Below are 23992 nucleotides of genomic sequence, written 5' to 3' on the forward strand. Positions count from 1 at the left end.
ATACAGTGAAAGTTAACAGTGTTAAGACTATCAAACAGATTCTCTTCCTCTATATATCTGTGAATAAATGGTAATGTTCCCTTATAGTTTCTACTTTTTATACACATGCCAGAGCTAAGCCAATTGTCAAAGATCCAGGTTGATAATTTGTTATTTATCAATATTTCTAATGGAAACCAGATTTTAGAAATAATGAAGGTAAAAACTCTTTTGCATTTCAATGTGGAGGCTGATGTATTGCATGCCAGAATTACTTAAACAATAAATGGTGCCTGAATGAAATAAAATCCCAAAGTAGAAGTCTATAAATAGTAACCTTGATACTCAATATAAAAATGCTATTGTAATATGATGTCTGTAATTTGGCAAATGACCAAATTATCTGACTGCAACAGTGATGAACTTTGATTAAAGCTTAGTTTTGCTAGTAAATTTCACATAAAGAATTTAAATAGGGTAACCTTTAACATAAAGCTTTAAAACAAATAATTTAAACATATCTTAAACACTGAAAATGTGTCTTTAATTGTTATTTACAGTTTATCAGTGATACCAGTGTATAGCTTCATTGGGCCACTCGCCAGTCTTGCATCCTTTTTTCAACATCTGCTATTACAATCTTCTTTATAAATACTTAGGCAAATCAGTTTAGTGAAGGAGAGCGATCTGTGGTCCAGAGTAATTCAATGTATGGCCATTTGGTTTGGAGACAGCGTTTAATGGGCGTGTCATCTGTCTGTAGCAGGGGGTCTTCAAACCCCATAACAACTGCGGTTCCTTCCACATACATTACCTTTTCATTGTAATTTGACTGTTTCAATCCATTGTAGTGGTAGACAGTAAAAGACTCTGGACCACTGGAACCCTGATCAGGAAAAAATTCTTGAAGAAATGGACCCAATAATATGATTCCTAATCCTTCTGGATCTAATTTATTCTTCATGAGATTTATATATTCAGGATCTGAAACGAGGTCCAATGCTTTCATCACATCTTCTAGAAGTGAGTCAGGTATGAATCCATTATCTTCTGGATCATAAGTTTGAAAAACTCTTCTGGCTTGTTCTGAAGGAGCCTCAGGGGCAACTAAAGCCATATCCTTGGCAAAAAATACGGTGAGGTGAGTTTCACTGCCAACAATCCAAATAGGGAATTTTGGAGATTTCAAGTAAGAGCCAACCTTACAGTATCTTAAAGCTTCCATGAGTGTTAAGAATCCTACAGCAGCTTGTTCATGTATACCAAGAAGTTCGCAATGCAAACAGGCCTCCAGTTTCTAACCAAAGACGTCGTGAGATTCTGGATAGTCAACATCCACGGATGGGGTTGCGGCTAGACACAGGGCGCACGCACTTGACTGGTGCGGGCGGGGACTGGGGCTCGATGTCTACATTTTTTATGCCCACTATGCAGTGAATAAGCAGCTGCCAGTCCCCACCAGGAGCTGGCATGCACTCCAGGATCTCTCTCTAGGACCAGTGGGGGTCTTAAATATGAGGAAGTCAGAGAGCTCTAGTTAAAAATATACAAGCCCTACTAGTTCTGGTTCTAGGCTTCTTCCTTACTCTTCCAAGCTTATGCTGTGTATCCTGGCAACACACCACACAGAACCGCCCGTGACCGAGGCCCCGCCTGGCTCTTTCTATCCCCTTACTCGGCTCCTCCAGAAAGCCTGTGAGCACCTGTGTCCTGGAGGCATTCCTAAAGCCAACTGCTCCTTCACCTACGCTATTTACGAACACTGTTCACTAGTGTTCACAGTCGGAACAGCGTTCTCGACTGTCCCCTTCTATGAATATTTCTCTGCAGGACAACAACCCATTTAGTACCTTACCTTCTGTTCTACAAGCTCCTCCCTGTTGAATACAATGTTCTGTCTGCCAGCCTGGACCTCGTATAGCTTGAGTCTCTTCTACCAAATGGCTGTCCCATCCAGTGGCTGAGTCTAGTTCAGAATCTCCCCCCACCCCACAAGCCATGTGCCTACCAATAATTTATTGAACAATTACTTATCTTTGCTCTAAGCAGTGCAGATACAGCAATAAACAAACAACATTCCTGCCTTTGTGAAGTTTACATTCTAGTAGGGGGATTCAGAAAATAAACGAATTAATAAATAACATTAGATAAATACAAATGTTAGGAAGGAAAATAGGTAGGGTATGAAGATTCCCTGGTGGCCCAATGGTAAAGAACTTGCCTGCCAATGCAGGAGACTTGGGTTTGATCCCTGGTTTGAGAGAGGATCCCCTGGTGAAGGAAATGGCAATCCACACCAGTATTCTTGCCTGGGCTTCCCTGATAGCTCAGTTGGTAAAAAAATCAGCCTGCAATGCAGGAGACCCCGGTTCGATTCCTGGGTCAGGAAGATTCCCTGGAGAAGGGATACACTACCCACTCCAGTATTCTTGGGCTTCCCCTATGACTCAGCTGGTAAAGAATCCACCTGCAATGCGGGAGACCTGTGTTCAATCCCTGGATTGGGAAGGATCCCTGGAGAAGGGAAAGGCTACCCACTCCAGTATTCTGGCCTGGAGAATGAAATGAAGGAGTGAGACATGGAGAATTGGGGAAAAGAACATTCCAGGAAAAGACAAAAACAAGTACAAAGCCCCTGAGATGGGAGCATGCTGTGCTGTGCTGAGTTGCTCAGTCATGTCTGACTTTTTGTAACCACCATGGACTGTAGCCCACCAGCCTCCTTTGCCATGGGGATTCTCCAGGCAAGAATACTGGAGTGGGTTGCCATGCCCTCCTCAAGATGGAAGCATACGTAAAGTGTTTAAGAAAGAGCAAGAAGGCCAGTGTTGCCAGAGCTCTGGAGGTGAGGAGAGGGTGTAAGATGAAGCTGGAGAGGTTGCTAGGGCCAGATGAGGAAGTGCTTCATAGGCACGATTAAGAGTTTTGAACTGGATTCTAGAGGCGATGTGAAGCCAATGGAAGGTTTTGAGCAGGGAACTAAAACGGTCAGATCTACATTCTGAAAGCCCTGCTCTAAATGCTACAGACTGAACGATTCCATTTACAAGACAATGGAAAATGTAAATAGAGACAAAAGCAGATCAGTGGGGATAAAAAAAAGGCTGACTACAAAGGGTAGCACTGGAGACTTTGGCTGGGGGTGATGAACTATTGTGTATCTTGATTACAGTGGTGTTTATGCAACTGTATGCACTGTCAAAATTCACCAGAACTATATATTGAAAAGAGAGAACTTTATTATATGTAATTCATAGACAGTGGGACCCATGTACATGGTCTACACTGGCTGATATGCAAGGAACACATGTGGGGGCAGGAGGCATGGCACGTGGAAGGGAGCCTAATTAGGAGACTATTACGATAATGTAGGGAAAGATGATGGCATGTAGTTGGAAAGTAGAGCCATGAGATTAGCATGGTTTTTACCATCGAGAGTGTCTCACTGGTGGACTGATGGAATACAAGTGTTGCTATACTCTCTCATGTAACTTTTCACTTAAAAATAGCTTAAACTAGTGTCAGATTCTGTAACTGCCTCCAGAGAGAAAACCATTTGTATCACTGTAAAAACTTTGCATTGAAAATACCTTTTGAAAACCTGATTAATATAATTTTATTTACACTATATTTTTATTGTATAAAATAAATATTATTTTATGACTAAGTTTATTACACTAATTCAACCTTATGTTTGCCCAGCTGAATTTGTCTAAGTAGAATATTTAACCACCTGAAAAGAATAAACTGCTTTCAGTTTCTTTAGAAGCATTCACATAATTGTTATACTGATCAACTCACTGAATCAATAAAGCAGATCCTGAAGTACAGACCCCCGCTATTTAACAATATTTTCCTAGTCTTATTAGAAGTATGCTAGAGTGGTGATTATTTACTTCAGTGGTTAGAAAGCTACAGAGCCCATGTTACCAAGGGTCCATGAGACCACCAATGAAGGTCCTGAAAAGTGGTTCAAAAAACATATGGAAGTCATTCTTTAACAATGATAAAGCCTCAATGAGCTAACAAAAATGTCTTTATTTTAAATGTTAAAATAATTACTCAACATCTGTATGTGTAGTTTAGTATACAACACTTCAAAATATATGGTCAATAAAGGAAACCTAAAAAACAAAAGACGTTCAGGAAGAAGCAGCCAGTAAACTTAATACATGGCAACTGAGGTCTAAGAAGCATGAGATCTAAAAAATCCTTGATATGCACTTATCTAGTGGCCATGCCAGGACCACGGTGTTACAACAGGTCCTGTCCAGTGGCCACTGGACCCTGAAGCAGCCCGGCAGACTGAAATACGCTCATAGCAAGTAAGAGCGTCTCACTCAGTTTTTCAGCACACAGGTACCTGGCACTTAGCAAACAGCAGGACTCAGGAGTAGGCACATGGGGAACTGCCTTTATCTTAAGTGATTATATAATTCAGACAGCTCACTGATTCAGACTTGTCTCTCCTCTCAATTATTCTGCATTACTTACGGCTTATGCTACCAGCACTAACTAAAGCAATAATTAAATTCAATGGAATTATAATAGGGTTTGGCTTTTGGCTGAAATTTCACCAGATAAGCAAGACATTCACAGAGTTATTTATACACAAGTAAAGCAAAAACCTAGAGAAATGAGGCAAAGAAAGATCTTGGAAAACCTGCCTAAGTATAAGAAAATGTATCTTAAGAAGAAGTATAGACTATATAGATAATAAGCAAAATGACCATATCTAAGTAACTAAATATTTTCTAGTTTTTTTTGTAATGAGGGTATAAAATTCATCAATAGCTTATTGCCAACATTTTGTTTTAGTAAATAGAACAGATTATAAAATATGAGGTACTAAAAGAGCTTCACAAAACTTGTTTCAGTGATATATACACACACATAGCTTGTACCAAGTCACGAAACATTTCCTACTGTGGATAGCTATCAAACCATTTAAAGCCTCTGACTATTATATACAGGATGGATAAACAAGAAGGTCCTATTGTATAGCATAAGGAACCATATTCAATATCTCATGGCAAACCATAATGGAAAAGAATATGAAAAAGAATGTATATACATGTATAACTGAGTCACTTTAGAGAAGAAAAATATCAACACATCATCATAAGTCAAATATATTTCAATAAAATTTTAAAAATACAAATATAAAAAAAAACTTTGAAAGCCTCTATTGCAGAAAATAAAATCTGAACTTACCATTTTTTTGGCATGTTCTTCACACAGAGGTGTCTGGTGTGTAATGTCAAAAACGGGCACAGAACACTGCTGTCCATCTGCGAACTTGGCTGTGCAACTTGAGAAGAGTTGCTGAGAGCGGTTTAAGAGGATATCTGGGGTATTTTTAAGTTAAGAATAAAATACACTGAAACAATTTAATTTTTCAATTTCTATATAAAATTTATTTTTTTAGTTACTTATCCTTAGTTATCATAAATTTTGTATTTTACAAAAGCTAAAGAACCAATCCAATTACTATTATAGAAAATGGCAACAGTTGAATTTATCATCTTCAATTATCAGAAGAGACTTCTAAAGGAGTCCGTTTTGCTAATGAGCTCTTAACATGAGTCTCCCTTATGGCCATTCTGATTTCTATTATTTAGAGAAGCAGGGTCGTTTCCTTCCTAACACACTAACTCCTAAAAGTTCCACTATGATGGTTTAAACAACAATAAAACTTCTTTTAAGGAAAATTTCTACCTAAGATACTAATCAAGAATAAACAGTTAAAGATATAATTACCAAAAAACTCATCTATCCATATTTGAATTTTTCATTTCACATCTCCAATACCAAACTCAAACTTCTAACTTATGAAAAATTACTTTTAAATTAAAACATCATTTTTAAGCAGATACTTTTAGCCAGTAACTACATTTCCACAGATTTACTTTATATATATTAAGGGAATATCTTTCATTTATTCTTTTATGCTTTTACAATTAAGCATACAGGAAAAAAGCCTTTACTCCATAGACACTGTTGCTGAAAAAGCTGTGAAAATACAATACCAAGAAGAGAAAGGAAGGAAAAAAATCAGAAAGATAGTAAAGAAAAGTAATTGCTACTATATTTTTTAAAATGCTACTCAACTTTAAATGTTTAATGGAAGTGAAAGTAATAAGATTTCATAATCACCCTGAAGTTCCTTAACATCGGTTTTCCTCATGTATATTCTGTCTTATGATATCTTCTTTCCTAGTTGGTGATGTTTATTATCTTTCATACATTTCAGATCAGCAATGTACTCAATAAAAATAGGAAATTAATCCCATAGTAAAAAAAAAAAGTCTGTAAAACTGTATAACTTTCTTGGAGGACTAAAGACAGTTTTTGAATAATGGGATTTGATTTTCCTGTCAATGGGTGTCATGGTTATCTCTTACAAACTACCTAGAACTACTGGACCAGAATCCTATTTTTTAAAAATTTTATTTAAATGATAGCCACTGGAAGAACCTACTACTTGCTGTCCATTTTGCTCATTTTTATATAATTGTTGAATACAGAATTATAATAACATAAGCAGAAAAACTAAGACCATGGCATCTGGTCCCACCACTTCATGGCAAATAGATGGGGAAACAGTGGAAACAGTGGCTGACTTTATTATTTTGGGCTCCAAAATCACTGCAGATGGTGATTGCAGCAATGAAATTAAAAAATGCTTACTCCTTGGAAGGAAAGTTATGACAAAGCTAGACAGCTTATTAAAAAGCAGAGACATTACTTTGTCAACAAAGGTCTGTTGAGTCAAGGCTATGGTTTTTCTAGTAGTCATGTATGGATGTGAGAGTTGGACTATAAAAAAAGCTGAGCGCCAAAGAATTGAAGCTTTTGAACTGTGGTGTTGGAGAAGACTCCTGAGAGTCCCTTGGATTGCAAGCAGATCCAACCAGACTATCCTAAAGGAAATCAGTCCTGGGTGTTCACTGGAAGGACTGATGTTGAAGCTGAAACTCCAATATTTTGGCCACCTGATGCAAAGAGCTGACTCATTTGAAAAGACCTTGATGTTGGGAAAGATTGAAGGCAGGAAGAGAAGGGGACAACAGAGGATGAGATGGTTAGATAGCATCACTGACTCAATGGACATGAGTCTGGGTAAGCTCCGGGAGCTGGTGATGAACAGGAAGGCCTGGCTTGCTGCGGTTCATGGGGTCGCAAAGAGTTGGACACGACTGAGCGACTGAACTGAACGGAACTGAAGCAGAAGAAAAAGCTATTCAGTTTTTGAGCAAAACAAATGCAAGAAACTTTGAGTAAACACCAAGAAAACCAGAAGTAATATAAAAACTATTTTAAATACTAAATTGCTATGATTTCAAAAATCATTCACTTGGCCTAAGAATGAAATATATTACCCCAACGAGTCAGTACTTTTCAATGCACACTCAGTTTAGTTAGGAGGATACGTTGGAAACAATGTCTGGTGAATGGAAGGGCTTTGTTGGTGCACTGTTCACCCTTCACGGTCCCACTGCATGCTGCAGCTTCCATCTCCTTCAACGTGGTCCGACTTATGCTAAGGAATGAAAAACATAATAAAAATTTTTTAAAATGCTTTAAGAATCTAGGGCAATTATTCAAATAATGTTACTACTTTATAACATTCACACTTTTTTTTTTTAACATTCACACTTTTAACTACCTAGATTCATTAGTTAATATGCAAGTATGAATAACAATGACCAGTTCTAATATTTCCCCAACTGACAAAACAAATAATTACATTATAATTTGGCCTCAGCTATGTCTATCTATTTTGGGGTTTTGTTTGGGTTTTCTAAAAGTGATATTTTGGTTTCTTTTACTTCACAAAGAAGCAGTAGAAAGTAGTGATGAAGACCATGAGACTAGATAAGACAGACCTGGTTCTGAATTTCGGCTCTACCTCTTACTAGCTCTGTGATCTTGGGCAAGTTACTGAGCCTTGCTTAAGTCTCAACTTCCTCACCTGTGGAGTGAAGATAAGAGTCCTATAGCTGAGAGGCAAGCATCAAAAGACACAACACATCTCAAACACCACAAACAGTATAGAGTATGGTACATAGTAAAGAATCAATGGTTGTCAGTCACCACTATTATCAACATCATCATTGTTAGATTTTGGCCTCAGAAAGCTTCTAAACAATACATCTGCAAAATAATGAACCTAATACATGAGGAATGGGATGCAGAACAGAGAGCTAAGCAATGAAGAATCTCCTTTCCACCCCTCTCAATTTGCCAGTTTCCACTCGCTCTATTAATTAATATGTGTTCATTTTATTAGTTTGTAATCTTTCCATAGTTTTATACAAACATTAAATTTTTGAAAAAATTTTAATTCTTGGAAGTATAAAAACTATGCTTTCTATGTAACTTTATCAAATGTCATAAACTATTAGGCCTTTACACATGCCTGACTATGGAAAAAGAATCTATTTGGTGCACTGAGTTACAAGTCTAGAATCAAAAATTGAAAAATCTTTTGGATTGTTTCTAACATCCTTCTGAGGATTTAAGTGAGATGATTTATGTTAATTAGAAAAGGTCATAAAGAATCTGTTACATATAATATTTCTATTACAACTGTAACTTCCATATAAATAGTGAATGCAAAAAGGTGCTGCCTTAGAAGCTGCTTTCATGAAGAGTTTTGCTAGGTTTGTCAGGATCACGAGTGAGGAAGTAGGTCATTAAGCTCACAATTTCCAAAAATTGAAGCTTTACTATTTTGGCAGCTAAGCCCAATTTCTCTTGGTCTAGATTTAAATAGAAGGTAGCTCTCTAATTTGAATGGATAAATTTCATTGAACTCTTTAGTAATTTACTTAACCATCTGCCAGGCCTAGTGTTACAACATAGCCCTCACTTACTTTATCCTAAACTTCAAAGTAAACCATTGGTTTCAATTTTAGAATCATCATTATGTTCTAACTCACCAATCTATCTCTTAAAATAAACCCGAAGTCAGGATTTCAATATCCCCATGGAGAATAATCCCAACGAAACAAAGGTTTTGATGCTGTTAATATGAAAATATTTACTGTGGGCTTCCAGTCTGTATGCTCTACTGGATCCCCTGTTTAAAAAGAAGATTCCACACAACACTCTCTCCGCAGAACTGTGGGCTATAAGATATTGAGACTCAGGTTTATAAATTTTAAGCTATTTCAATGGTTTATTCTACATGCTCATCCATAAATGACAAAGTTACTAAATAAAAGAATATTTTAAGGTTGTTTAGTTTATATCTAAACCATATTTTAAGAATACATATTGGAAGGTAGCCATTATAGTTTCAATTTCTAAAATATTTAACAGCAACTTTTTAAAGGTTTTCTGTGGAACTAGGCCTCTGATAACAAAAAATATTAAATACAGAGGAAGTTAGTCAACTGAGTTGATTTTTGCAGACCTTAAAGGTAATGTAAAGGAGTAAGGAACTAATCACCAACGAATGATTATGGCACAGTGGCATATGATTATCAGCAATGCAGTGAGCAATAAAACACTTTATTAATCATGGGGGACATAAGCAAATGATATCACATAAATTTGAGATCTGTAATTGAGTTCATCTTGGTGTCTGTCTTGTAACACTTGGTTATCATGAAATTTTCTGAAAAACATCACTAAAAGTGGTTTGGGAGATGATAAGAGGGGGTTGACTCTGCCAGTTAAAAATCATAGGCAAGTACAGTTTCCATACAGATAGCAAATTGTCCCAAACTCACAGTATAGCCTCTTTATATGTCACATCTTTGACAGAGCTGTAACAATATATGAGAACCAATATATACAATGAGCTACATCTAGATTGCTTCATGCTGGACAAAATTTAAATTTCTACTGAAATTATACACTTTAGCATTATATCATATAAATGTTAGATATCTTTAAAACTTACATCAAAATGAGTGAGTTCTTTTAACAAATAGAAAACAGACCCTCACTTGTTCAATTCTATTCATTCATTCATCAACACTGGAGATTAAAAACAAAATATACATTGTCCCTGCCCTCATAGAAACTACTGTCTAGTATGACAGAGAGACATTAATATAAGCATAAAATTCTACAATGAAGCAGAGTACAGAGCACAAAAGCGTATGTATCAGGATACAGTCAGCGGACTCTGGGAATGTTTCTCTGAGAAAGACAAGTCTCTGACCATGGAAGAAGTAAGTTAAGCCCTAAATACCTTCTAGTACAGACACCACCTCCATGACAGGAGATTGAGAGTTCTAAAAGTGAGAGGAAATACTGCAGGCTGCAGTCACTATTGGAGGTATATCAGATATACATATATAGTTTCAAACTACTCCAAATATGCCAAGCAGAAAATTCTTAAGGGCATATTATTTTTTGAGATACTCTACTGGAAAATAGATTACTTTGTTAAAGCAAATATAATGAAAATCAAAATACAGAAAATGAAAATGAAATTTCAAATATTACAGTATAGTTATGTAAGGAATATATCTATCTATCTATATATATATATATATATATATATCAATATATGTATCAATGTATCAATAGCTACAAAGCAAAGGTTAATTTTTAGTTTTTGGCTTGTTTTAAACCCTTTTTCCATTAAATGACTTATGATCATCCTTGAAAAATTAAAATATACAAACTACAAATTTTTTAAAACTTTATCAATAATCTTGAGATAATACTGGTAATATTTAGGTATATAAACCCCGAAATGTTTTACATATATAATGTTTATTTGCACACACACACACACACACACAGAGAAAAATACTAGAAGGAAACAGAATAAAAATATTCATAGTGCTCATTCTGTTTTGTGAATGGTGATATTATGGAGATATTCTGCTATTTTCCATATTTTTCAAACTTTCACAATAAGCAAATATCTTCATTATAAACAGAAGGGATTTTTTCCCCCCAAAGAAATCCAAAGTAATTAAACATTCTGAATATGATATTTGGGATAATGTATATATTACCAGAAAATATAATGGAAATGCTTATATAAGAAAATGCTTATATAAGTCAAAAACATAAAATACCACTTTGGTAGTTAAAAAAAAACTATGACTTTTACAAGAAATTACTTAACAAGAAATTTTTTAAGCATTGCATTTTTTTAAAGACAGGTAGCATTCTCAAATTCTCTACTAAATAAATTCTAATTGAACTCCAGCAAAATTCTAGTAATACTTTCTTTCTTTACAGTCAGCTGGTGGCAGGATTATTTTGCCATCGCTGTAGAGCTTTGAGCAACAAAACCAAAATACAGTGCTTAACTACTTCAGGATAATATGCCCACCACTCTCTGTGTCCTGACTATCCTCTCAAAAACTAGAGAAAACAGACAAGGTGAGTTCTTAGAAACAGGCGGCTGTGCGGAGCTCTGACCTGGCTCGACTGCACGTAGCTCTCTGCAGTTCCTGGATCAGCTGGCCAGTACACTCTGGTTCTCGACTGGCCGCCTGCAGCAAGGCCTTCCTGAACGTGTGCCGGCATTTCTTTTGACGAGAGTCTGCCCGCTCCAGGCGGCAGAGGTGCTTATATTTCTGCTGAAAGTAAGTGCAAAGTTGGGTCACCCTGGAGCTCCTACTCTCCGTATCATCATCATCCGACCTAGAAAGTGCAGGGAGAGAAGCAAAAAAACTTGATTACATGGGAGGTGCATTTTAGAAAAGGGAAAAGCAGGTTGAGGAAAGGCGGCAGGATGTACAGGGCCGAAACTGGTGGCTCATGAACACACAGGATGAAACGAGAGGAACGGAATTTCAGCAGAGCAGCTGAAAATGAGTACAGTGTTTTAACACTAAGTGGGCAGTAGAGACAATCCAATGCTCTAAGAGGCTTAAACTTCTTAGTCTGTCATAATTAGGACATTTCATGCATCAGTGTCTTCTCAATTTTAAGTGAAGAGGTATCTGCGGGAAGAAAATAATTTCTTTACCTCTATTTACTAAAAAGTCTGAATAAATGACATGAAGGTTATGATGAAACACTCGGCATAATTTCATTAAAGATAGGTCGTACCAGAAATGGAGCAGTGAATACATCTAAGAGCTGCCCTTTCAGATGCACTGGTTTTTAACCACCTTCTTTTGCTAAGCACTAAAATAATTTTGATTGCAGGGATCACAATCATTCTACAGCATTTGTTCAAACTAAGGAAATATCCTAAACAACATTTCACATCCTAGGGAATTACAGAGGCTTTTCTGTCTTTGGCTTCCCCAGGTGGTGCAGTGGTAAAGAATCCGCTTGCAAATGCAGGAGACGCCAGTGATGTGGGTTCGATCCCTGGGTCAGGAATATCCCCTGGAGGATATTCCAGGGGATATTCTTGTATTCTTGCCTGGAAAATCCCATGGACAGAGGAGTCTGGTGGGCTAGAGTCCATGGGGTTGCAGAGACTCAGACCCAACTGAGCGACTGAGCACTTTTTGTCTTTATGCTAATATTGACTGACCGGTGGCCCTGGCTGGAAGACTATGTTGAAAAGGATGCTGAGAGTACATCAGGCTCAAAAAGAAACAGTATGGTGGTTAGTTAGCAATGTCTACCACCAGGGAAGTTAACAAAGTCATTTTCCTAGGGAACAAATGTGACCTCATTCTTTTTTTTTTTTTTTTTAACTATTAGGAATAATGCACGTAAGACTGGAAAACCAACCTGTCTTATATATTACCTTCCTTCTCTTATATCATAACATAAACAACACACGTGTGACACTCCAAACAATATATAGTATCTGACTAATTTGCGGTAAATCCTGTTCGGTTTCTCTTCTCTTCTTGAGTGGTATCACCCCTCTTTCCTTCAAAATAGCTTATAACCAGCTACTCTGTAAACTTCTGTTTAGTATATGTCCTAAGTCACGTTTTCTTCAGCATAGTTTTTACTACAGATATACCAACTGAAGGATCTCACTTCAACCTTTTCCTCTATTTGACATTCAACATTTGCTCTATGTCTGTCATGCTTTATGAAAAGCTAGGAGCTATTTAAAATTTCAATTTCCCAAGACCTACCCTAGATATGCGTGCATGTGTGCTAAGTTACTGCAGTCATGTCCAGTTCTCTGCATCCCTATGGACCGTAACCCGCCAGGCTCCTCTCTCCATCCATGGGGTTCTCCGGGCAAGAATACTGGAGTGGGTTGCTATGCCCTCCTTCAGGGAATCTTCTGGACCGAAGGATTAAACCCATGTCTCTCATGTCTCCTGCACTGGCAGGCGGGTTCTTTATCACTAGCGCCACCTGGGAAACCCACCCTAGATCTACTGACCCAGAACTTCCATGGGATAGGACGCAGGAATCTTTTAATTGCTCCCTAGTTCTGGCAGGGCCAGGAAATGCTGTTAGTAGGTTTAATATGAGATAGTAACAACAAGTAACATAGGAGAGATACAGATAAAATGCCTTTAATGTCTACTGAAAAGACTCCTGGATGAAAGGCTCTGTAGAGTAAATGACAACAGAATGGAACCTTGAAGAAAAGGTGGAATCTGAAGATGAGAAAAGAAAGGGATCTCAGAAGGATAAAGCAGTAAGCCAAGATACAGAGATGGACAGGATGGGGAACAGCAAGGACTGAAGAGCTTAGGTGGGCTAAGGAGTGGGGTATGCAGAGTACTGACGGCTAAGGCCAAACATAAAGGCCAGATTAAAGAATTTAACCTTGATTCTATAGGCAATGAAGAACCCTGTAGATGATTAAGAATACAGGTAACAATAACGGAGCTGTGCATGAGAAAGATTACACATGGGCGGATATAAACGGGAGAAAGAGAGAGAAGGAAAGAGTAATGAAGAAGTTACTACAAAACCCCAGATAAGGGCTTCCCTGGTGGCTCAGTGGTAAAGAATCCGACTGCTAATGCAGGGGACATGGATGTGATCCCTGGTCCAGGAAGACCCCACCTGCCTCCGAGCAACTAAGCTTGTGCACCACAACTACTGAGCCTGTGCTCCAGGGCCCACGAACTGCAGCTGCTAAGCAAACGTACCACAGCTACTGAACCGGCGCACGACAACCTACAACAGAAGCCTGTGCAATGAAGAGCGGCGCCTGCTCACCACGAGAGAAAAGCCCTAGCAGCAACAAAGACTCAGCACAGCCAATAAACAAACAAACAAACAATTCCAGGTAAGAAATAACAGACCCCATACCAAGATGGCAGCAGCAGGACTGGAGAACATGAGAGATCATCTGCATGTTTTAAAGATTTGTCAGCTGGGCAGGGAAGAAGGAAGGGACAATTATCACCCAGCAGTCCCACTGGCAAAGACCAGGAAATAGCAGCGAGAGAAAATTTGGGAAATAAATTCCATAAAAATTAGGAAATTAATTCCATAGTGCATGCATACATGCACAGTCAAGTCCGTCTCTTTGCAGCCCTACAGACTACAGCCCACCAGGCTCCTCTGTCCATGGCAAGATTACTGGAGGGCTTCCCAGAGTTAATGGTAAAGAATCCTCCTGCCAATGCAGGAGACGTAAGAGACTCAGGTTCGATCCCTGGGTTGGGGAGATCCCTTGGAGGAGGGCGTTGCAACCAACAAGATTCTCCAGTATTCTTGCCTGGAGAATCCCATGGACAGAGGAGCCTGGTGGGCTATATATAGTTCATAGGATCGCAGAGTCAGACACGACTGAAGTGACTTAGCACACATGCAGTAATAGAGTGTGTTGCCATTTCCTCCTCCAGGGGATCCTCCCGATCTGGGAGTGAACCCCCATCTCCTGCATCTCCTGCATGGGCAGGAGGGTTCTGAGCCACCTGAGAAGCTCAAATTCCATTTTAGACCTACATAATTTAAAATGCAATGAGGAGCCATCAATGGGAGTGGTAGAAAAACCGTTGGAAATTATAAACTTGAGCACATTTAGGGAAGAGATACAGATTTCAAAATCAACAGCTAACAACTGGGAGTAACTAAAAGTAAAAGGCCACAGAGATAATAGAAAGAGCAAACCCATAAGGGTCATTATCACAAAAGAATTTGGTGACTGGGTATGAAGGATAAGAAAGCCAATAATGACTCTGAATCTGCATAACTAAGAGAATGGAAGTGTCATTATAGAAAGAGGAGAGAAACAGTAAGTCTTAAAGGGAAAAATAAAGGTACGGTGAATAATCAAATGCCAACACTGTTATTTAAAAAGACTATCACTGCAGAGAAAACGGACTGAATGAATGGTTCTCAAGTTAACCATGGGAAGCTGCACCTGGATGTAGAGGTATGTTATGTCGTGATAGAAGTTTTCAGAGCTTATTTTACCAATAACTTTGGTATTTATCTTGCTGTGGCCCAGTAACTGGCAGTTTGCAGACTAGCATAGGTCCACAGACCACCCTTGGTGTGGTCCTAAACTGGAAAGTCTTCAGGGTGCCTCCCCCTCTAAGACGGCTTGAGAGTGATACTTCCAGAGGCTCCCCAGGTAGCTCAGTGATAAAGAATCCACCTGCCAATCCAAGAAGACTTGGATTCAATCCCTGGGATGGAGGAAGATCCCCTACAGTAGGAAATGGCAACCCACTCCACTCTTTTTGCCAGGATTATCCCTTGGACAGAGGAGCCTGGGAGGCTATCGTCCACGGGGTTGCAAAGAGTCCAACAGGACGGAGCATGCAAGTACATTCTTCAGATCTAGTTCTGAGGAAGATTACCCAACTAGGACGAGAAAGGCCAGTTCCTATCATTAACCAGCAGTGCCAAGAGCTTGCACCTACAGCATTCCTCAGTGTTAAGTTTCCTTCCTTCTTTAAATTTTCTCATTGGTGAAATGAGAGACATAGCTGGCTCCTCTATCTCCCACGGTTAAGAGAAATAATATGTGTGAAATATTAAGATGCTACTAATAGCCCCACGTACGGAGCAGTAAAATTCCGAACATGATTTCCTAAGACTTTAGGCTTATCTGTAATCTCAGAGCAACAAAAAATTTTACAAATAAAATTCACATTAATTTATTAAAACAACAAAAGAGCAAAAACTTTCCACAAAGAAAAAATTCAGGACCAGATGGATTCATTGATGAATTCTACAAAATGTTTAAAGAATTAGAGGGCTTCCCTCGTGGTCCAGTGGTTAAGATTCCACTCTCCCAATACAGAAGGCATGGGTTTGATCCCTGGTAGGGGAATTAAGATCCTACATGCTGCAGGGCGCAGCCAAGAAATGAACAAAACAAAAATAAAAACTACAGTAAGATGTCACCTCCAACCTATTGGAATACCTACTATCAAAAAGAAATAACAAGGGTTGGTGAGGCTGTAGAGAAAAAAGAACCCTTGTACACTGTTGGTAGGAATGTAAACTGGAGCAGACACTTGGGAAACAGTCTAAACAGTCTTCAAAAAATTAAAAATAGAACAGAATTACCATACGTAAGACCCAGCAGTCTCACCTCTGGGGACATATAATCAATGGAAATGAAATCACTGTCTCAAAGAGATACCAGCATCCCCAGGTTCACTACATCATTCCTCAAAGAGCCAAGATGCGGGAGCAACCTAAGTGTCTACACACGGATGAATGGATAAGGAAACTGTAGGAGATGTACATAATAGAATATTATTCAGCCACAAAACCAAAAATTCTGTCATTCGTGACAACATGGGGGGACATCAAGGGCATTATGCTAAATGAAATAAGTCAGAGAAATAAATGCCATATGATCTCTCCTTGTACGTGGACTGTTTAACCAAAGACTTGATTGGTGGATGCCAGAGACAGAGGTATATGGGAGGAAAAATGGGTGAGCTATGTTTTAGGGCATTTTATTTGTTTTTTAGTTTAAATAAATTGAATAATAAAAAAGGATTCTGCTTAGTCTCTCATGGTAGAAAAAAGACAGCAATAGAAACTTTTCGAACAATGATACCAACAGTCTTACTCAGGAGCTGGCAGTCTTGCGCTTCATCTACGTTACCTAACCCCGTCTTTCACATTCAAGCATGTATATGTTGTCTCTATTGGCAAATGTAGTAACATTAAGGATAATTTAAAAATAAAGAAGATATGTAATCTTCCTAAAAAAAAAAAAAAGGTCAAATAGAGATTTCAACACCCCATTCTCAGTAATTGATAGAACAAAATGAAAGGAAATCACCAAAGATTAAAAGAAAGAAAATCAGAGAAAACCTCAACACTATTAACCAATTTGACCTGACAATTACAGAATGCTGTAATCTAAATGTGATCTCTGATCACAGTACAATTAAATGAGAAACCAATTCCTGATAAATCTCCAAATATGTGTAAACTAAATATCACTTCTAAATAACTCATAGATCAAACAAGACATCAAAAGGGGCATTAGAATTCCCTGGTGGTCCAGTGGTTAGGACTTCTAGGTCTTACTGACAAGGGCCTGGGTTCAACCCCTGATCAGTGAGCTAAGATCCCACAGGCTGCATGGCAATTTAAAAAAAAAAAAGGGGAGATGGGGAGGGTATTAGAAAGTATTTTGAATTTAATAAAAATGAAAATATGTCATACCAAAATTTGTAGGATGCAGCTAAAACCAGTGTTTAGAGGAAAATGAATAGCACCAAGCATCTATGCCAGAAATATCTCAGATTTACATGACTTAAGCTATTGTCTTAAAAACTTTAAAAAATTAAAGCCAAACAGAAAAAGCAATAAAGAACAGAAAGCAACAAAACAGGACTTTCCTGACGGTCCAGTGGTTAAGACTCCACACCCCAGCGCAGGAGGCAGGGGTTCAATCCCCGATCAGGGAAGATGCCGCATGGTAGAGCCAAATAAAAAAGAAAAGAAAGCAATGAAATAAAAAATAAGAAATTAAAAAGGAAGAAAAAGCAATGAAACCAAAAGCTTTCTTTAAAAAGATTAAAATCTATTATGAAGCTATTTTAATTAAAACTTTGAGGTACTGGCACAAGGACAAACAGGTCAATGGAAGAGATTAGAAAATGCACAAATAGACAAACACATATATGTCAAGGGTTCCAATGCAATGGAAAGCAAGTGTTCAATAGTGTTGCTTAAATAGAAAAGTCATATTGGAAAAAAAAATGATCTTTGGTCCTTCACATCACATATAATATATACAAAAATAAATTCCAGAAAGACTTTTAAAAGATATTATGAGAAAATAGCTTCATAATCCTGGCATAAGCAATGATTTCTCAAGTGAGTCAGAAACTAACCAGAAAGGAAAAAAAAAAAAAAACCTAATAAATTGTCCTCATTAAAATTAAGAACTTTATTCTATTGAAGACATTATTAGGAATGTGAAAAGGTAAGTAGTTCCTGGCTGTAATTACTGTTCCTTAATAATACATTTAAGATACCAACTTACTTCTGCTACCGAGAGACCTCAGTAAAATCCTAAGCACTCCACTTTGGCATATGCATCTACAACTAAACCAAGCACCAAGGAACCTTTGCCAAAACAAGGCCAAACTTCCTCTCCAAATTTCTGTAAGTACCATTTTAGTTTAGGAAGAAAGTTCTTGAAAAGGTTCTTCAGAGGGGAATGTGGTGATCAAACCACTGTCCATTTTTCTTCCCAAAACACAATGAACGCGTTGAGGATTTTAAATGGCAAAACCTTTTGAGAAATCTCACATGGCGAAAATTTCTTGAAGAGATAATGGACAGGCTGGGCAGGACCAGCTTCTTAGAGCTCTCCATCTGCTGTCACAGTGGAGTGCAAGTAGAAGGTGGACGGAAGCCGTCCTCCAGGTCATCTCCAGCACAGGACAGAGCTCCGGAGGGAGCACAGTGGGAGATGAGGACGTGCAGCCGCAGGCAGAGGCGGGATGATAAACCCACGCAACCCCAGTTTCACCAAGGGAAAGAATGCAGTGCCCTGCGCCTGAAGCGGAGCACCGCCTGAAGCATAATACGAGGTCAACGAATATGCCGAGTGAGTGAACAAACGAATGAAGAGGAAAAGACTAAAGGGACAGCTGGGCAAGAACTAAAGACAACTGCTTATAAAAAGGAGAGATACACAGTGAGGGGAAGAAGGGCCAGGGGAGCACAGCATCACGGTGAGTCAAGGAAGAAGCAAGTTAGCAAAACTGGCCAAGAAAGTAAAATGCTACAGAGATAAAGACGATGACCGTTGGGCACAAGTCTAACACAAATTCTGAGAACTCTGCAATTAAGGAAGAAATGGAGCATAAACTGCTCCTGCTCAAAGGCAAATACTGCCAATACTAATGTTCAGGTCATCTGCAGAATTAAAATAGGATTCTTGGCTACCATTCACCAGTCATTTCTCATGAATCAGGTATTATGCTGAGCCTTTACTTGTGTTACCTCATTTAGAGCAATTTGTCAAATTAACTCAAAATATCCCAAGTCAAGCTAAGCTGATATGAATATCAACCTTAGGAAACATGTTTGATATTATCCACAACTTGGAAAGAAAGCTTACGCTCAGTTGTACTTCCATCTGAAAGCAAGAAATGCTAATGCTAAGGAAATAGTCTTGAATGACATATAAAACAGAACCTCAGAGAGAAAAAAACATATAGCATTTTCCAATAGTAACTCGGAGACAGGAGAGACAAGGACAACTATATGGGATATAAATCCCAAGAGTGGAAATGGAAGCATTAGGCTATTAAAGGTTAAGGACAACGTCCATTAATAAATACAGCTAACTTTCCTGCTCTAACTCCACGTCCAAATAAGCTTCTGACTATAACTTGCCTCCCGTATAGTATTGCTCAGTGAACATTTGTACCACTTAATGATTGTGTTTCTGACTATAAACTAGAATTTTGGCTTATACATCAGACTCTAGTGAATCAGTTTCTTAAGCCTAATCATTTCTGGGTATACTAACAAATCACACTGCACGCCTATCAATTCAGAAACCAGACCCTAGAATGTATATCCATACAAGGATACTTTGCAATTCTAGGAGCTGGCCTGGGACAGATAGTCTCCCCTTTATCTTGTTGAACATCTTTTCAACAGAACTTTAAAAAAAAAAAAAAAATTAGCTGAGTCTGTAAGTCACCTTTTGGCCTCACAGAAAAGGATCTATCTCAGTCCTCTCACACTGCACCCAGCGCATAGCCCCACGATGCTGAGGCAGTCCTCTGAAAGAGAACTAGCATTCTTACTACCACCTGAAGGGGCTGTGCATTAACCTACAGCTTTCTGATAAGGAAGATACCAAGAACCTCTAATGAGACTATTTTGGAAACTACTTTAACACATTAGAAGTATTCAGCACATTAGAAATATTAAAGAAAGGATCAATCTTGCATAAGATGGAGGTGAAGTAAAAAGAACTATTCCCAGCTACTGTGTGGACAGGGCCAAAGGAAAAACACGGAGAAATCAGACAGGGGGACTCCAAGTAGGCCAGGGACACTGGCAAGTTCCTTCACCTGTCGAGGCCTTGATTTCCTCTTCTATAAAATGAGGAAATGGGATCCGATGAATTCTCAGGGCCCCTTCAGTTCTAAAATCTATTACAATGGGTTCCTTCAGTCATAACTGAAAAAGGTACTGAAACAAATTTACCAAGGAAACATAAACAGCACTCTCCTCAAATAATATAGTACATCTCCTCTCAAGTGGAATCTATTTTTACCTCCATTACAATAAAACTACATCCAGTAACATTTTAAAAATCAGCATATACAGGAAGAACCCATTTACTACAGTGGAAGTTGAAGAATAAAAAGGAAGAGGAGGACTCACGTGTGTCTTTCGTATCTGAGGGTCTCTCGGATGGACCAGGCCACCTGGTACGGTGAGGCCTGCTCTGAGTCCTCAAGTTCTTCTCCACTCTCTTCAGACCAGTCCAACCCTAGGACAGCGGAGGATGTGGCAAGTTAGAAAAAATTCATGTTTATTTAAATTTTAGATGAAAAGCTACCTGAAACACGTAACCCAACACCTGCAGCAAACACTACCATAGTGTGAATAAATGCCTCCTGATGAGTTTCATCCCTGTTTCTAGCAAAGATATTAATAATGAATGTACAACATGCACTCAGATTTAAAACAATGACATTGTAACAAAAAGGCAGATGAACTTCTTCTATAGGATGCTTCACAAAGGGAGAGGAAACAACAGCGAGTTCAAGTCAGAAAAAAATAAAGGGTAGAATTTCTTAAGTATCAAAACATATACACTAAAATAATGTCAGAAAAACATACAAGATATTCAAGACAACGGGGAAAGAAGCCTAATGTATGTTCAGGCAAGAAAAAGTCAAAAGGTACCACTGGACTCATGCTATACCTCAACAAAGAAGGGCCCTAGAGTAAATTGTTAAAAGGCAGGCAGAGTGCATCCCCTCTCCCAACAACATGTCTGGAGGAAAGGACTCCATCCACAAGGCAGGAGCATGCTCAGTCTTTTGTTCCCCAGGGGAAGAGGGAAGGGCAGGACTGTTGTGCAGTCGCTCAGTTGTGTCCAACTCTTTGCGAGCCCATGGACTGCAGCACGCCAGGCTTCCCTGTCCTTCACTGTCTCGCAGTTTGTTCAAATGCATGTCCACTGAGTCAGTGATGCCATCCAACCATCTCATCCTCTGTCGCCCCATTCTCCTCCTGCCCTCAGGGGCAGGATAGCAACGTTCTATTTCTAATGTCACTGGGGTTTCTTTCAGTTAAACAAAAGCTGTCACATTCTGAGTTCCATTTTGAAAACAAGGTTAGAAGGAAAAGCAGAGAAAGAGTATGAATAATGCTTATTCATTTTGTTAAATGCATTATTTTTAATGACTGGATAATTACTAGCTTCCAAAATAAAGGTTCTGCCTTTTTAAAAGTTTTGTATCTTGAAGAGGTCTTGATAAATGCTGATCTTGCACAGCCTAAAATACAACAGTGTGTGGACTACTTAACATATTCAAAACCACTATAAAACTTTAATTAGACACCCTGATGACTAGAATTCTATGTCTTCCTTCTTGAGACCCTCAAAAATCAGAGACAGTCTTTATTACGCACAATTAGTTATAAAGGATCTCATAGATTTCTTCCATAATTTAAATGAGTTAAGTGTCCAATATAATTGCTTAGTCATGTCTGACTCTTTGCAACCCCAAGGACTGTAGCCTATCAGGCCCTTCTGTCCGTGGAATTCTCCAGCCAAGAACACTGGAATGGGTAGCCATTCCCTTCTCCAGGGGGTCTTCCCCACCCAGGGGCCAAAGCAGGTCTCCTGCATTGCAGGCAGATTCTTCATCATCTAAGCCACTAGTTAACATGTGCCAAACTAGGAAATTAAGAAAAGGTTAATTGAATGCAAATTATAAATGTTTAAAATTAAGGAACACTGCCACCAGCATAAAGAAACTCTAAACCTATTTCCAAGATGACTATTCAAACTATCAGGTCATCTTAAAAAGTTACACTCTCTAACTAAAATAACAATTTGATAAAGAGTAAATTTTTAAAAAAGTGATCACATTATCAGCTTCAGGATGTTGAAAGGTGAGATCTTTCAAACACAAAGTGATACTTAAGGCACCTTTAAAAATTAGAACATGAACTGTTATTTTTTAAGTTTCTGTAAAAGTCAAAATAATGTCTACTAAGTCACCTATGCTTCCTCTGAAAAAGTCAAGATCTAAGTCATAAGAACTGAGATTGAAGTGCTTCTCCTGTTGTAAAATTAACTGTCCAATAAAGCAAACCTTTGATCTTGGCTTCATCATCACCAGTTTCAGCGTAACTGATTGAGATAACCAACCCAAACGGGATGGGAGGAGCCAATTAAATACTTCATTTTTCTTTAGGTATTCTTTACTGACATGAATGCAGACTCGGTTGTAACAGTACATTACAATTTCAGGTTTCTCAAAAATAATCTGTTTTAAAAACTTCGTGGCAGAGACCACACAACATTGTAAAGCAATTATCTTCCAATTAAAAAATTTTTTTAATAAAAAAAAAAATTTGAGTTCCTCATTTACATTTTCTAAAAATAAAAAGACAATACTTTTCTATGAGTTTTAATTCTGTTCAAAATGATTGAAAGTCAGCCCTCAACATAACGTAAAATTTCAAAAGCTAAAATATTATCAGTATCTAGAAATAAATAGAAATACAAATAAAAATTTAGCAGATGATGTGGGTAAAAGCTGGAACGAGAGGCAGATGTGCAAAGAAAACTTAGATCTCTGCCTCAAAACTAATGCCTAATGAATTCCAAATAGATGACTGAACTAACAAAAGGACTAAAGAAAATGTTGGTCAATATACACATATATATACGTATACATATATATATGTATTCTTGGAATGAAGACAACCTAAACAAAGGGAGAGGAAAATAAAATCTGATTCAAATAGAAATCTTAAAAGAGAGAGAGAGAGAAAGTTTACATAAAAAATTTTAACCTCTAAAAAAAAAAAAAAAAATTAACCTCTAAATTCCAAAACCTTTATAATAGGGACTAAAAGCAAACAACAAATGGGAGGGAGGAGAGGCTTGGTAACAAACATGAAATATGTATAAAAGGCCCTTACCTATCAAGAAAAAAAAAAAAAGAGAAATGCTTAAATAAAAATGGATGAAAAAACTGACAAGATAAAATAGGAAATACATATGTCCAAAAAAGGCAGTATGAACCAATAGTCAAAACTGCATTATTAATCTAGAATAGCAGTTTTTTTACTCAAAGCTTGGCCTACAGATCCCCAGGGGTCCCTTAAACTCTTCTGGGGAGACCTCTAGGTCAATACTACCTTCAAAACAATATTAAGATATTATTTGCCTTTTTTACTGTGGTGACATTTGCACTGTTGGTAAAAACAACAACAAACCTTGGTGGGTCAAACTGCTGATGCCTTAGCATGAATCAAGAGAGGGCAAAAAACTATACTAGTTGTCAATATACGTTCCACACAATGACTTACAATGAAATGAAAAAAAAAAACAAACGAAAGCTCAATTCTGGAGTAAAACTTGAATTTATCACTGATGGTATGACAAATTCTTAAGAGTCAGATTTTTCTGATATGATTAGTGTTAATATTAATGAATGCAACCTAA

The 23992-nt window shown here is 38.0% G+C and overlaps 1 protein-coding gene and 1 pseudogene across 4 annotated transcripts in view; both read right to left on the reverse strand.

The window, feature by feature from the left end:
• The window catches only part of INO80D (INO80 complex subunit D), a 68202-nt gene that overhangs the window by 17178 nt on the left and 27032 nt on the right, over window positions 1-23992 (reverse strand). For all 4 annotated transcript variants that reach the window (XM_070458517.1, XM_070458514.1, XM_070458515.1 and 1 more), the window contains 4 exons: window positions 20683-20791; window positions 11377-11601; window positions 7413-7522; window positions 5194-5327 (listed from right to left, as the gene is read on the reverse strand). In XM_070458517.1, coding sequence (XP_070314618.1) covers window positions 5194-5327; window positions 7413-7522; window positions 11377-11601; window positions 20683-20791 — 578 coding nt within the window. The remainder of the gene's footprint in view (window positions 1-5193; window positions 5328-7412; window positions 7523-11376; window positions 11602-20682; window positions 20792-23992) is intronic.
• LOC139032117 (ubiquitin carboxyl-terminal hydrolase MINDY-3 pseudogene) lies at window positions 502-1451 on the reverse strand (annotated as a pseudogene).

This window comes from Odocoileus virginianus, chromosome 30 (assembly GCF_023699985.2).
Source record: "Odocoileus virginianus isolate 20LAN1187 ecotype Illinois chromosome 30, Ovbor_1.2, whole genome shotgun sequence".
Taxonomy (NCBI): Eukaryota; Metazoa; Chordata; class Mammalia; order Artiodactyla; family Cervidae; genus Odocoileus; species Odocoileus virginianus.